The sequence below is a fragment of the Phodopus roborovskii genome, unplaced genomic scaffold (genome assembly GCF_943737965.1).
Source record: "Phodopus roborovskii unplaced genomic scaffold, PHOROB, whole genome shotgun sequence".
In the NCBI taxonomy this organism is placed as follows: domain Eukaryota; kingdom Metazoa; phylum Chordata; class Mammalia; order Rodentia; family Cricetidae; genus Phodopus; species Phodopus roborovskii.
In genome coordinates this window covers 4393456-4409464 of record NW_026126487.1, presented here as the reverse complement: position 1 = coordinate 4409464, position 16009 = coordinate 4393456, and the positions used below count along the sequence as shown (strand labels likewise).

Below are 16009 nucleotides of genomic sequence, written 5' to 3'. Positions count from 1 at the left end.
CACTGTTCTCTGTTCCTTATCTTCTTTTTAGGGTAAATCAAGACAAATATCTTTTTCACCTGTTTCCACTGCCTTAGCCTTATGACTGACCCCTGACCTTCCTTTCCATTTCACCACATTAGTGTACCCCTTTTCTCAGTCATAAATCATCTTTTGAATGGCCAGTTGCTCTTGGCATGATTTTACATGTCAAACCATCTAGGATCACATTGCATTTTAAATCAGCCCTTTTCTCCATCTCCTCGGTTGCTATGGGCACAACCATTCATCTCACTTCCATTCAGTTAAATGAGGAAGATGCTGTTGTCATCTTTATTTTAGAAACAGGGAAGTCTGGACACTACAAAACATAGTACCTTTCCCAAGAACAGGACACGGAGCTATGATTCATCTCTGTGTCTTGCTACTAATGTTTATGCTTTCAATACTTTGGTTAATTATTTCTCTATGCTCCATGACACCTAGACTAAGACTAGGAAGCAAATTAACTCCCCATGTAGAGGCAGGAGGTTATCTATGCCCTCCTTTGCCTCTGATCTGAAGTTGAGGGTCTTAGAATGTTTGTACTTCCCCTGTTGCCACTCCCCAACACCCCCTCCCGACCCCAGTACCAGTATCTAGGAGGCTTGAAACAGAAAAGACAAACACCTCAGAGAAACTAGGCCTGTTTTGCCATTCCCCACATGCATCTGTAAGGATGGAAAAATTTAGCCTAATTTTCCCTAGACTCTGCCCCCAGCAGTGAGTAGGCAAAAGGTCATTCTTGACCTGTGAGTGAATGAGAACAGAAAATGAGCCTTGCCACACTACCCAGGAGCCCTAGCGAAAGCAGACTTCCTGGGCAAAGCACAGGCGTGGATAGTTCAAATTGATTGGTCCACACTGGATGCTATTGAGATGATTGGTTTGTAATGCGCGGACTTTGTTGGAACCCTATAAAAGCTGTCTGAACCCTGTATCAAAGGTTCCTAGTCCCCTACCCCACGTGGAGTATGGCTGTGGATCCCAGTGCACTGGAATATAAAAGACCTCATGCTTTTGCACCAAGACTGCTTCTCGTGAGTGATTTGGGGGGGCCGCCTTCCAGGGTCCATGCTCTCCGAGGGTCTTTCATATCTCCATAAGCCAGGGCCCAAAACAAAGAATTTCAAATGTGTAACTAGTAGTTTGTCAGAGTGTACTCACCCTGAGTCAGGCAAGCAGTGAGAAAAGTCAGGACCAAAGCCCAGAGCCACATAATGAAAGGACCATAAGTGGTCCAGTGAGGTGCCCTGTGCTTGAGCTTGGAGGGAATATGCTGATTCTACCCCATAGCTTTTGGCCATTCCTGGAAATCCTGCCTCCTCTGCCAATTTGCATAAGATAAGCAGACAAAAATTCCCTGCCAAGGGCTCTCTGGGTGTCCAGTGGAAGGGACCTCTAAGCCACTACCACCTAGTCTGTACTCTTTTTTTTGCATAGTCATTGCTCAACTCTCAGATAACAGAGGCCCATAAACTAACGCAAGGACTTCTTACATAACATTTGTCCCTGTGCCAGTCAAACCTCAGTGTTCTGTGAGCCTCCCAAAGGCAGAGACTGGTATAGCAGGCAGTTGCCTTCACACAGGGGAAGCTTTGATCTGGCATCCTCAGAAAGGGATGGGAGATTTTAGAACAACTCAAGGCCTCCAAACTTCTCAGCTCCAAGATCTGGATCTACAGTTTAACATTCCTACGTCTGTATTTCCTAGAGTTCTAAGGTCTTGTGCTTGTAAATAACGTTAAATTCTATTCTGTCTCCTTTAGTGTCTGAATTGTCTTTAATATTTCTGGCAAGCTCTCCTGTGTGCTACTGCACACCACCTTATGAGAGAACACACTGCCTTGCAGAGCAGGCATTTGGAGAAGGGCTGTTCCCACAGTGAACCAACTCCACCCTCTGTATTCTAATCTCTTTCCATCCAATAATCTGTTTATTCTTAAGCATTTGCTAAAATGTCTGGCATTTCTTCCACAGGAAAGAAACTGGGAAAAACGGCATCTAGCTGCTATGAGTTTAGTCTTCTAGGGTGGAACCCTGAACCTTTTCTGCTTCCCACCTGTATCTGTGAAAATGAATGAAGAAACACAGCATTATTTCTAGTGCTTTAGCTGTTACAAACAACCTTCTTACTAAGAGTTAGAAGCTGTACAATGTCTTTTGAAAGAACATTAAAGAGATGGTTTCATTAAGGCATTTTCTTAGATGTGTCATTAGAGTGCCCACAGTGTACTTCTTGCCCCACCCCTATCATCTCTATTTTTCCCAGCTAGTCCCTGTTAGGAGTAAGGTATTTCTTGCTGGCCTGGACCCACCATGGCACCAGCCCCGAATAACACACAGACTCTGTATTTGATAATATGCTCTTGGTCAGGTACTAGTTTCTTATCGGCTAAGCTCTGTCTTAATTATTAACCCATTTTTATTAATCTAAGTATTTCCACGTGGTCTTATCTTACCTGAGAGTGGGCCAGGACCTCTGTTCTCGCCTCTCTCTACAAGTACCCTCTTCTACTTTCATACTACATATATTCCACCATCCTGCTTCCCTGAAGGGCTCTTCCTCCATCAGTGCACCATCCCCCCCCATTAGCAGCTGAGCTCTCATATGGCTTTTGGATATGTAAACTCCTTGGTATATAGACAAAATGGTCTATTTTCTACTACACAGACACATCCCCATTCATGTTCATAGTTGCTTTATGCACAATAGTTGGGATATAGGAACAGCTTATATGTCCATCATTTATGAATTGATAATGAAAATGAGGTACCTATATGCAATGGAATTTCATTCAGCTATTTAAAAAAATGGAATTTTCAGGTACATGAATGAAGCAGGAAATAATCTTTCGGAGTAATGTAACCCAGATCCAGAAAGACAAATGTCATATGTCCTCATTCATGTGTATATTAGTGTGTTTGACCTGGACTACCTATACGATTCAGAAAACTAGGAAAATACCCGTTGGTGGGAAAGAGAAGGAAGATCTTAATGGAAGAGGAGATAGTAAAAACACAGGTTATTGGTTGGGGAAGAGGGAGGGAATTAAGTGGGAGGAAAGGTTGAGGGGATAGGGCAGAGATAGCGTTGTGAGTAGGGTAATTAATACTAGAGATTTTTGAAAAAATAAAGAAGTATTTTATGAGTTACATATGTATTATAAAAATTTTAATTGAAGTTAACCTACATAGAGAATAGCACTACTCTCAAAAGCAATAAATTACCAAATAAAAACCTTTGTGCCAGATAGGCAATTTTTCACTCAAGTTATAAGTCAAGGGTATCTGAGAGAACCCCAAAACGGTACAGGCTCTTGCATAGGTCTGGTAGCTCAACATAAATTTACAGTTAGGCTCTGTTGCTGAGGACATCACATCCCATCCTTTGGTCGCAGGGCATGGAGAAATCAATTTGATACTAAGCAGGAAGCTCCCCCACTACTGGCTTGCTTTCATGGCACAAGAAAGGAGGTGGGTAGGCTGGTGGGGTAGGGGCACTTATGAACAACCTTACCCAGCTGTGAATCCTGTGAACTACAATAATGAGGCATAGATTCAATAGTGTCACAGATGTTACAGGAGTTACCATCTGCCTTCTAATTTGATTTATGTCTGTTTTACAGGAGGCAACTCATACTTGCTACTCTAACTCTGACCAAGAACCTAAGATTGGTGAGCTCATAAGCCCCAAGGGTGAACCTATTACTATTATCTGATAAATGAAAATAATGTCGAACTGCCTTCTAAATTAATATCTTTTTCATTGAGGCTTGTACATTTTTATTTTATGTGAATAAGGTTTTTGGTTTTTTTTGTTTGTTTGATTTTGGTTTTTGGTTTTTTTTTTTCCTGAATGTATTTCTGTGTTATACATGTTTGCAGTGCCTGTGGAGGCCAGAAGAGGACATGAAGTCTCTAGACCCATAGTTACAAGGTTTTTTTTTTTTTTTTTTTTTTTTTTTTTTTTGTCACTCTGTGGTTGCTGGGAATGGAACACAGGTCTTTTCAAGAGCAATAGGTACAATGTAAGGAGAAAATGTGTCAAATGTGTCAGTAGAGTGCTGAGCACAAATGGAACATCTGTATCACCTTCTCCCAAAGCTCAGGGATCATTGTGGAAGAAGGGGAGGGAGGATTGTAGAACTATAGGTCAGGGAGAACTCCAGCAAAACCATGTATTTTCGTCATGATAGGACCAATGCATCCAAAAACTCACAGAGCTGTAGTTGCTTGCACAAGAGCAAGTCCGTCAACATTCTGGAATGGAGGGAAGGAATCATGAGTATCCACCACTAGCACAGGCCCTTTTGAAAGTTTTTGATTGCCAGCGACATGCATAAACTCTTTCTGGAGTTTGTGCTTGAGAATGTATGCTTCTCGGAGGGGATTCCTATGCTCTTGTTAAAGTTTCATGTGGTGTGTATCAATTTAATAGAAAATCTTTAGCCCTTCTCCTCACATTTATCTAAACATCTTGCACCTAAAGGGAACAACTGAGCCAGTGTTCAGAGGTCTCTTTAAACATAACATCTTAACCAGGACTGCTGTGATTACCTATAAAAACTCACAAAATCTAGCTGTTAATGTTTCCTCATAGGTGATCCTCACCAGAATCTAGCCATTCACATTGACATCCCCTCCTGGTTATATAATACTCTGTCCAATTTGTATGTCATCCAACAGTGTGCTAGCATTAACACAACATAGAGGTCTGAGGTTGGGATTCCATCTCAGCAACTACGAGTAGTTGTGAGCCATGCTCAGGTAGGACTTTTTCATAATGCAGCTACTTTCTCAGTAAGGTAAGAAACCCCTTCCCTCATGTAAGTAAGGCCAATAAATTCATTAGTCCAGCAAGCTAGACTTTGGTGGAATCATTCTGTTGATCTGTCATTCCTGCCCTCTCTGGAGTGAATAGCCTTGTTCATGGTTCCTAGGGAAAAAGTGGCAAAACAGCATCTCATCTTTCCCACAGTCTGCTTGTTTCCTTTATGATTCAGGACAGTCAATCATCTATCCACCACTTGTAGAAGTGGCATCTCACTACATTGGATCTCTCCACACTACCCTCTGGGAGGCACATACATTCACCTTGATTCAAGGACACAGATCCTGGTTTGATTTACAGTTATGATTTATACTGTTGTAAAAAAACAAAAACAATAATCTGAGAGCACAAAGACCAACATATCCCTCTTTTTGCTTATACAATGTATCAAAGTGTTCATACACCCAACAGTAAGATGCCCTTGTTTTGTAGAGCAAACAAACAAGGAAATGTCTGGGGGAAATAGCCATTTCTTGGCTCCAGGCTCTCAAACCTGGCTGGATACCCTGATCAGAGCTCCACGTGGTCCCTCTGGTTGGGACTCTTTGCTATGTCCTTAGCCCTGAGCTCAGTCCAAAAGGCGACTTCCTTGTCTTTCAGCTTATAGGCTACCTGTGTTGGGACTCCAATCTGCATGTATGCTTCCTTCTGGTCATACTCTGGCCAGTGGGGCAGCCCTTCCCCATTGGGATTCCTGTGAAGAGAATAAAAAAAGAAATTCACCAGATCAGCTGTGCTGTTCCCATGGTCTCTAGAGATGCAGAAGGATAGCCTGGCTCATCTCTGCCAAGAAACCAGTAACCAGACCTCTACTCCTGCCTGGGAGAACCTGTTCATTGTAAAAACATCCACATTGTGGTTTGGATATTAAATTGTTCTCATGTGATACAGGCTGATCCCAAGCTTGGCATGAGTAGAAACTTAAGGAAGAAGGTCCCCGAAGGCCTGGCCTTGATTAGTGCTCCCCCTTCTATCTCACTGTCTTCCTGTCCAGAGACAGAAGCATTTGCACAAACTTGTCCCTACCATGATGTTCTTCCTCATCACAAGCCCCAGATAAAAAGTTTAAGTGTAACTCAGAGACCAAAGTAAATGTTCATCTTTTGAACTGATTGAAAGCCCATACATGAAATTGTTACTGAGTTTCTAACAGAGTTTGGAAATGTTTGATAAGTGTGCTGTACAATACCCAGAATGCAGTTAGTAAGGCTTTCAGCATAATCTAGTGAGAGCTAATGGGGAAAAGGACAGAGAAGTGAATCATTTGATCACTCACATGGGAATGAGTCCTCTATAAGTGACTGTATTGGAAGCCATCCATGTTTATGGAAATGAATTTATCTACATTTTGTCTATCCCTGAAATTTTATGAGAGGCTGAGTTGAAAGTTAATATACTATTTAACTAGTGGGAGAGATTTAGGAAGCACACATTGCAGGCATGGCAATGGTATTTTCTGCTGATTGTACTCTGTTTACACTAAGATTTAGGAGCAAAAAACAAAACAAACAAACAAAAAAACATAAAAGGTTGAAATTCGGAGTTTTTCCAAAAAAGGAACATGCTTAAAGTTGTGTGCAAGTTCAGTTCTGTTGCTCAAGGGATTAGTACCTTGGGATCAAGTCTGTTTTATGTAAGACTAAAAGGGAGCTACTTCAAGGATGACTTGGGAAGCCACCAATCAGCTCACCAAAGGCTTCGAATACAAAATTGTTTTGAAGAATTTGCTTTGAGAAGAGAGCACTAGGGATCCCTGTCCCCAACAAAGTGGCCTAAGGAACTAATTCTCTTGAATACATTTTCCCATATTCAGAGATTTGGAAGGTGCTACAGCTAACAATTCAAGGAGCTCTGCCAAATTTCAGACCATGGTTGCATTTTAGCATTGTCTGTTCAGTAAGGGTTTTGTAAACATGCAGAAGACAAGAGTTACAGAGTCATCAAGGTTTCTACCTGATTTCAAATGAAGGTTTGGGAGGCCAGCAAGTGTGGGGAAGTTTTGAAGACTCTGCTAGCAAAACTGACAACATAATGCATGGTACTGTGAGAGTGAAGTTGATGTTGCTATGGAGACCCTAGTGAATTAGGACTGGCAGGGCCAGGAATAGTTGACTAGGAAAGGTTCAGGCCATAAGCACCACCAGTCCCAGAGAGATCCTAGAGGTGGAGACATCAAGACCATAGAGGAGAAGTTTTCCAAGCCCATTGTCTACCAACACTTTCCTGCTAGACACAGAGCTTCAGCAATTGAGATTTTTCTCTTGTATTTTGGACTTGCTTTGGGACAATTCCTGCAAGCCACTTTCTTGTTCTTCCATGTGTAATGGGAATGTGTGGGGTTTGTCATTCTGTTTTGGAACTGTTCCTGTTTTGTTGCAATGGAGACTCAAAACTAAGAGTTTCTGTAAGACTGAGGAAGTCATTGACTTGGACTTCTGATTAGTGTTGGAAATATTGAGATTGTGTGATGGGCATGAGCCTCTGAAAGTCACAGGTTATGATTTAGAGCTTAAATATTCCTTCCAAAACATACATGCTGGTCTTAATTCCCATAAAATGGTGCTATTGGGAATTGATGGAAAATTTAAGAGCATCCACCAGTCGGAAGAATTTGGTCATAGGGAACATACCCATGAAGAATATATTGGAACCTTGGCTATATTTTTTAGGTCTACTCTCTGATCAACAGAACATATGGAGCTTTGATCTACCCTATTTCCCACCAAGATGTTCTGTATTGACACAAGACCAGAGTGAAAAGCCAAGTGCCCAAGAACTGAAACCTCTGGTCTGTGGACAAATCTCACAATTCATCCTTTAAATTGAACTATTTCAAGTTATCATCACGCCTATAAAACAGAGTAATGTCGATCTCACTGTAAGAACGCTATGGTCATAGGGAAAAGAGGTTGGTCATTCAAGCATTAGAAAACACTCATTTCCAAAAACTAAGAGCTTTCACAACATATCTCCAACCTCGCTCACCCATTCCGAGCAAAGTTGGCCCAGAATTTCATCACCATCTTGCTGAAGTTGATCTCCTCTTCTGAGGCGCCCCCTGTGGAGGATGAAGGAAGATGCTTTAACTATCTAAGACTTGGTTTACAAGGCAGAGCAGCACCAGCACAGGGAGCCTGTAAGAAATACAGTCCTTTGTATGAGCACAATGCCCTCCGTGCAGCCAGTCTCTTCTGATCTCAGAAGCTAAGCATGGTCAAGCCTGGTTAGTACTTGGATGGGAGAAGTGAAGAGTCTTGGCCCTTATCACATACTTATTGAGTACAAATCTAAGTTTTCTGAAGATCCTGCTCGATCAGGTCCACACTTAAGTTCAAATGACTTAATTCCATTAGCTGTCTGCCTTCATCTTCCACGTTCAGTTGCCTGGTACTTTCCTCTTGGGGTACAATGGCAACATATTACCTGACTTAGCAGGTTGGTGGCTTTTAGAGCTGTTATCACTTTCTTATTCTCACACCTTTGCACAGACTCTAAAAATGATCAGAACTGCCAAGAGCCCAAGGAGTCATACAGCTTGGGCATTCTCAGACACTGATGCATTATAAGAGGTCACTAGTTACATGCAGCTTCTGAGAAATAAGGTGTTGGAGACCTCCATGAAAACTTTTAATTACACCATATAAATATCAAATAATTAAAGACATACAAGTATATGGTATATTTTAAATATCTAGGTAGCCAGATAGGAAGTAACTCAATGGGCCTTGTTAAGGTTAACAAAAGTTTTAAATTTCCTCCCTTGTTCCAATGTTCTCTCAAGAGGAAAATCAAACCATGGCATCCTTGCCTAACAAGGCCTATATGCAACACATCAGATCTTTTCTGTTGCCACAAGTCAGGATTCTGAAAACAGTATGGCTGGGGACATATTAATATGATCCCATCACATGTACTGAAGAAGCAGAAAAGCTGGTTCCTGTCCCATAGTTGAGCCCTGTTATAGAGCTTGGGATAGTCAGTTTAGAAGGAGAAACTTCATCAAGGCCATCAAAGAAATGCCCAAACTAGTTCTTAGATCACAAAGGCCAGAGCCAGAAAAGAGACATTACCTTTTAAAAATGGGGCTCCCAATACAGAGAAGAGATCATCACCATGGTCTCCTTTCACGGTCTTGGGTCTCATGTCTGATACAAAGCTTGGACGATATTGAAATTCATACATGTAAGTGGGAGCTCCAGCATCTGAGGAGACATGGATTCATGTACAATTCACATTTCCAGACACATACCTGGATGGTATCAAGGCCAGGCCCTGTGGTTGAGTACACTCTTCATGTACAGAGGAGATAGACATAGTTTTAAGAAGGGTGTGACTTCTTTAGAGCTACACAGCTGATTGACATGGAATTAGGATTTGAACCAGGTGTATATTGAATGAGAAATTAATGTATCCCTGATTGCAGTAAATACACAGGATTGGGCTGGAGAGATGGCTTAGCCACTAAAGACTAGGCTCACAGCCAAAAATAAATACACAGGATGTGTGTTAATGATGACATGGCTGCTCCTTGGTTCCAAGATAGTCTAGACTAGTCTTTCATCCAGACTGGCTTTGAGCATTCCCAGGGGTTTTCTCAGCTCTACAGAGCAGGCTGAAGAAAACCTGGACTGCCTCTCTGAAAATTATGCTGGTTAGATTTTAAAAATCTAGGCAGAATCTGGAGGTTTCAGATTTCCCATCCAGCCATGTGCTTGGCGCAAGTGTAATATCATAACGTGAGAAAGTAATGGCAAAACAAAGTGTCAAGTCAAGATGACCTGGAGTCTCTCCCAACCTCTCTCCCATCTCCTCTGCCTTCCACACTCACCAACAAAGTCCTAGGTGTGAGTCAAGATGCCACTTTTCTTACAGTATCCATAGAGCCACCAATCCCTGCTCCTTATGATCTAGCCAGAAGCCCCAGCACAGGAGCCTCATAACTGCACTAGTCACAGTAGCACATGGGTGCTCACAGAGGAGGAACATTAGGAAGGGAAGGGTGAGCATGTCAGTGTGGTAGAGAAATTTTACAACTTTCCCCCCATGGACATAGCAAGAGCACTGAAATTTTAGAAAAAGTAAAAATCAAAACAAAATTAAAATGTATAATTATATCACACCGAGAAGTTCCCAGTGTTTTATAAGTGTGTATTTTATATAGATACACATTTATATATGTGTGTGTATAACTTTATATACTTATAATTTTGTTTTACAGTGTATGTAATAATATGCACATTTAAAGTGATTTGGTGTATATTTAATACACTGTTGTCATTACTTCACATCATGATATATTCATGGACAGAACTTTTTAATGACATAAAAAGGATGAGGAAGAAAATCACCTTTCACATATTCCCTTAGTGTAACCTTGGCAACCATGTGATTCTGAAATCCATTTATGGAACAGGTGCTTCAAAATAAGCAGGACTTGGTGGAAAGGGTTTGCTCTTGTCTCCACTCCTTGGTAATTTTAGAAGGGAACTCAGACCCCAGCTATGCAGCAGAGATCTTTTGTGAATGAAGGAATGCATTTTATTTAGCACACTGCCCTAGGTATTTTTATCACCTTTTGCTGAATCTCTGATATTTTTAGACTTCTTATAATCACAATATTTGAAAGGAAATTAAGACACACATTCTGAGTTACAAGTGGTAACAATAAATAGAAGCAAAGACAACGAGGTGCTGTCACCAGGCTAAACATTTGAATAAGAGAACGTTAGAGGGAAGAAAACAGGAGGAAGACAGAGCATTTATTTCAAGAGGCTGTGGCTGAAAATGCTCTGCTTCAGGGACAGATTCCCAGCATTAGGTCAGAAAGCACAGCAGCCTCCATGTGATTTTAGCCAAGACACAAAACAATCACAGCCTTAACAGTCAAAGAGAAGGGAGAACCCCAGGGGCATCAGTGCTAAGAGCTTCACAATCAGGGAAGTGCCAAACCCACCTCCAATGCCTTAGAGGAAACCCCAGGGCTTGGGAGAGAGGAAAGTAACCCAGCCTGGAGCTGGGTTACTTTCATGGAAAGTGTCTTTCATGGATAAGGGAGACTAGTTGCTGTTAAAAACTAAGGACTTTGGAGGGCTATACCCCACTTTTTTCTGCTTTTGCAGATGCTTCAGTGGCAGTAGCAAAGGACTGGGGAATGAATCCTGTCAACCTAGGCATAAATAGGAGCTGAACTGTTTTGAGGACTAAGGACTGCATGTGCCTCATGTTGTTTCCCAAAAGTGCTTGGTTGTAAGATGAGAGGCTGCCCTCTGCTGTTAACTCTGCCTGCCTACACTTACAGTCAAGGCAGCCAAACACAAGAGCTGCCAGAGACTACTGCTTGAAGAATTTCTCCTTGATTAGTATTTGGACAGAGCAAAGTCACCAACCAGCCAACTATTGACTAAAGCAGGGAAATAACTGCTCTAATAAGCCAAATGGAGACTGAAACAAGAAGAAATAGTCAATTTGAACAGATCAGTATTGAGTAAGGAGACTGGAATAGTACTTAGAAGTAGCCATCAATGAAAAAAGTCAGATTATTACAATTTCACTGATAAACAGAACCACAAATTAAAGGGAAGAGCTTGGGTTATTAATACTTAGACTCTTTCCAAATATCTGTAAAATTCTTACACTGGGAACATCATCATCTTGATGTTAAAATAGGACAGGGGCAAATACAGGCAAAAAAAAAAAAATACAGTCCAATATCCTTCATGATCATAGACATAAAAATCATCAATAACGTTTTATCAAATATGATTCAACTATAAATATGGCTTGGGAGACTGTCCACCAGGTTGGTCTCCAGGTCACTTCCCTTTGTTTGCTGGCACCAAGTCCTTGATTAAATTGTGAGACATTTTCTAACAGTCTTAATGGCAGAAGCAATACTAAACCTGGCAGGCCGTAGGGAACCTGCCTTCGAGAGCTGACCTGAGCGAATTTTATAACTGCTTATTCTGAAAAGCAGAGGTAGGAAAGCTGCTGGTGAATTCACGGTCCTCCTCCATTCTCAAGACTCACCTCTGTGACTACGGGCCACAATTACAGATGGGACACCGAACATGACGTCTGCAATCAAGTCCAGGAACAGGTCCTTCTTCTTGTCAGGGTCGTCTATCCCTCCTAAATACTTCTCGGTAGCCGCAGGAATCAGATTTTCAGAGACATTCTGAAATGAACCAGAAAGTGTCCACCTAACCTGCTGCAGTGGGACCTCTCCAGGTGGTTGTCATGGACCCATTGATCCTGAGCCACTTGAGCTCAGGGCCAAAGTCTCCTAGGTTTGGTGGTCAGTAGACAAGAGGGCAACTTTTGGAGGAGAGTGTGACCCAGGGAAGAGTAATATAAACTCACTGGGTTTATTTGTTTATTTGTTTTTAATAGATTGAAATTTTGGAGGTTAGATACCTCAGCAATATTGTCACACTGGCTGTAGCAGCAAAAGTCCATGTGACTGAAGCCACCTAATGGCTTAGGGACTGCTTTCTCCAGCTCTATCATGAAGGAAGGTTGCTTTTCTCTGCACACTCACATACCCTCGGTCCTCTAGGTAAAAACAATTTTTCTGTCTTTCCTTGTGCTCTGGGAAAAGGCACCTTTGGTATCCAATAAATTAACCTCAAAAAATATTCCTGGGAAATGAAATAAAAAGATACAAGTCATAAGATTTGCAGCTACATAACTTCTCTTTATCTTTATGGGGCACCCAGGGACCTGCAGATGACAGCAACCTATGCTGACAGCAGAGAACCCAAACTCTGTAATCACCAATGGTATCTGATGGGAGATGTAATTCTGTATATGTTTCTCTTATTGGTTAATGAATAAAGCACTGTTGGACAATAGGAAAACAAGATAGGAGGGACTAGGAGAAAGAAGGAGGGAGGAAGTAGTAAGGAGGAGTCAGCATGGAGAGATGGGAGAGAGGAGAACCGCTGGCCCCCTCTTGCCGGTAAGATGAGACCACGTGGAGATATTTAGGTTAATAGTAATGAGTTAATAATTAAGACAGAGCTAGCCGATAAGAAACTAGTCCCTGGCCAACAGCATTATATCTAATACAGAGTCTCAGTGTGTTAATTGGGGCTGGCGCCGCTGTGGGTTCCGGCTGGCAGGGAAAAACCTTACTCCTAACATATGGCACTGCAACGTGGCTAATAACTTCCACTTAAAACTAACAAAAGCTAAAGAAATGGTTTTAGAAACAAAAGAACAAAGACGAGCAAGGCTTCTTGATAGCAACATGTTTCTCTTGATAGCAGCAAAACTCTGTTTTGCTAGAGACAAGCAGAGACTTGCATGGCTCTTTTAAGGGAGGTTTCCTGACTCAGCATAAGCGGCAAAAAATAGCAAGGCTTTTAAAGAGCTCTGCTAGCAACTGAATGGTGTATACGAGAGCTGGCAATGGCAGTGGCCACATCTCCAAGCTGGCAACATGCTGCTGGATGGCAGCGTAGACCAAGGCAGTGAGCATAGCTCTCAGTTCTGGCAGTGAAAGTACCTGCCGCCATCTTGGATAGACTGCAGCTAATACAGCTGTGACTTTGATTTTAGCAATGTTATTGTTTACCAGATAGAAGACTTATGGCCAGAAAAAGATAAAGATATACAGTAAAGACATATTCATATTAAGAAAACCCCTAAAGGTTTACATATTATTTTAAAATATATGTAGGCTTGAGAGAGAGAAAGAATAAAATGGTTTTAAAAAGACAGAGAGGAGCTGGGTGTGGTGGCACACGCCTTTAATTTCAGCACTTGGGAAATAGAGGCAAGATCTCTGTGATTGCAAAGTAAACCTGGTATGCAGAGTGAATTCCAGGACAGATAAAAGTTACACAGAGAACCCTGCCTCAAAAAATTAAAAAATAAAAAATTAAAAGAAACAGAGTAATAAAAAACCACATAAAGATGGAAAGCACAGAAAAACTGTGGCTACTATACGCTATTCTATTGTCTTTAAATTGTTTGACTGCTGAGGAAATACTATCAACTGATAAAACAAATGCTGCTGGATCAATCCAATTTATATATTTTAAAAATGTTTTGACTTCAAAACTTAAGTCTAAGGACAAGTTACTGGGGAAAAGGATTTCTATTTTTGTTTCCACAGAAAATGAAAAGCTGTGGATTCCTTCTAGACTAATGTGGTTTGATCGAGCCAGACCCCCTGAAACAGAGTCACAGGTGATCCAACATTCAAAACAGTTGAGACATAGCCTTGCAGACTACAGCCAAGATATCTGCATCTTCTTAGGGCCCCCATAACAGCGCCCCCTACCATCAGGAAGTAGTTTGGAAAGAACAACGCCCAAATTCCCAAATATTGTTTATAAATGTTTGTTTTCATTTAAATGGAGTTGGCTATAAATGATTAATGGCCACAACCAATCTCTTTTTAAAGGTTAAAAATGGAATTATGGTATATATATATATGAATACTTTGCTTTGGAATGGATTTTCATTTATTGATACAATTTAAGGTCAATTTTGTGATATGTATATTTCTCTTGTTTAGGTATTGTGTTTATATAGCTCATTTATAAATGTAATGTATAGTGTAGTACAGATTATAGATAATTACCTATGATAGTTAAAGCTTAGAGTTAAGTTAGTTAAGTTTTCAAGATACACAGAGATGTATTTGAGATAAATAGGCATTCTTCAAACCTTTCAAAGATCTACAGAATATGGCATTTAAAATGGTTTAGAGATTTTCTTAACAGTGAGGCACAACTGCTCCTGGCAACATCATCTGTGTCAGAAACTCCACATTATGGAGTTTGCTTTCAGTATGGCAAGACTAGCCATTTGAGCAAGATACTGCTCTTGTATGGACTCTTTGACTTCATGATGTATAAACTGTACATGCAGGACCCACAGAAAAGTGACTGCTGATTCAAGATGGACATTGCTACAGAATTCCTGCTTCATGGAAGCATCTGCCAGACATTCTGCAGGACACAGAGAAAGTGATTGACAAACTGCCAATACAGTTTAAAGTGGACAGTTTAAAGTTTCCTGCTTTGCTGAGGAGTCTGCCAGACACACTATGCCCTATAGGCTGACGATGGAACATTACAGAAGACCTTCAGGTGACTGACCAGGCAAGATGTCTCTGTCATTTCCAGAGTTTATATATTATCCTTCTGTGGTCTTTGAAGGAGTTGAAGGAGATAGTTATGGTTATAGTTTCCCTTAGTAAGGATTAAAGATAAGTTACATATAGGACGTAAATCTTACTTAAATCTTTAATCTTACTAAATGTTAATGGACTAAATATTGTTAACTGTGATTCTTATTTGACAACTGTTGTGTGATATATTTTGCTATGTTAAGGTTAAAACCCTTTTTATTTTAGACAGAAAAGAGGAAATGATGGGAAATGTCATTCTGTAAATATGTTTTTCTTATTGTTTAATGAATAAAGGACTGTTGGCCAATAGGAAAGCAAGATAGGCAGGACTAGGAAACAAGGATGATTCCAGAAGTAGTAGGGAGGAGTCGACATGTAGAGGCTGGAGAGAGCAGAATGCCAGCCCCACTCTCCAGTAATATGAGATGATGTGGAAATACTTAGATTAATAGAAATGGGTTAATATTTAAGACAGAGCTAGCCTATAAGAAAATAGTAAGTGGTCAACAGAATTATGTGAAATACAGAGTCTCTGTGTGTTATTTGGTGCTGGCACTGCAGTGGGTCCAGGCTGGCGGGAAAACCTACACCTAACAGGTGTCCCCTTCTGTGATGCCTCCTCTTAGGAACCTACATAAGTTATATGGCACCAATTCTCAATCCTGTCTGGTTTACCAAGGTAATTTTTTTCCCAAGAACTTTCTTGCTGTCACAAGTTGGAAAGGGTTGGCTTGCAAACTACAAATGTTTCTTGTATTTTGAAGTGGTAAAAGGAGAAATCTGGATCTAAGCCCCACATCTAAGCACTTTTCAAGCACTGGATATATGTGTGTTTCAGGGAAAATCACAGAGACTTCTTTCTCTCAGCCAGTTTCCATGATGCCCTCAACTCTTACAAGAATGGGGTAGGCCTGCCGCAGAATGAAAGTGGCTCTCTTCTGGTCCAGATTGTCTTTGGAGATTGGAAAGCCCTGAAACTATTAAAGAAACAGTTATGAACAGTCATGAATTATGGG

At 41.0% G+C, this 16009-nt stretch overlaps 2 protein-coding genes across 2 annotated transcripts in view; one reads left to right on the top strand and one right to left on the bottom strand.

Annotated features, from left to right (window-relative positions):
- Positions 1-16009, top strand: part of LOC127230009 (carboxylesterase 1D) — a 392242-nt gene that overhangs the window by 118888 nt on the left and 257345 nt on the right. The window lies entirely within an intron of this gene.
- The window catches only part of LOC127230013 (liver carboxylesterase 1), a 30984-nt gene continuing 20115 nt past the window's right edge, over positions 5141-16009 (bottom strand). Inside the window, exons 10-14 of the mRNA XM_051195138.1 lie at positions 15890-15970; positions 11879-12026; positions 8923-9054; positions 7838-7910; positions 5141-5546 (exon numbers count right to left, since the gene is read on the bottom strand). Coding sequence (XP_051051095.1) covers positions 5363-5546; positions 7838-7910; positions 8923-9054; positions 11879-12026; positions 15890-15970 — 618 coding nt within the window. The 3' untranslated portion in view covers positions 5141-5362. The remainder of the gene's footprint in view (positions 5547-7837; positions 7911-8922; positions 9055-11878; positions 12027-15889; positions 15971-16009) is intronic.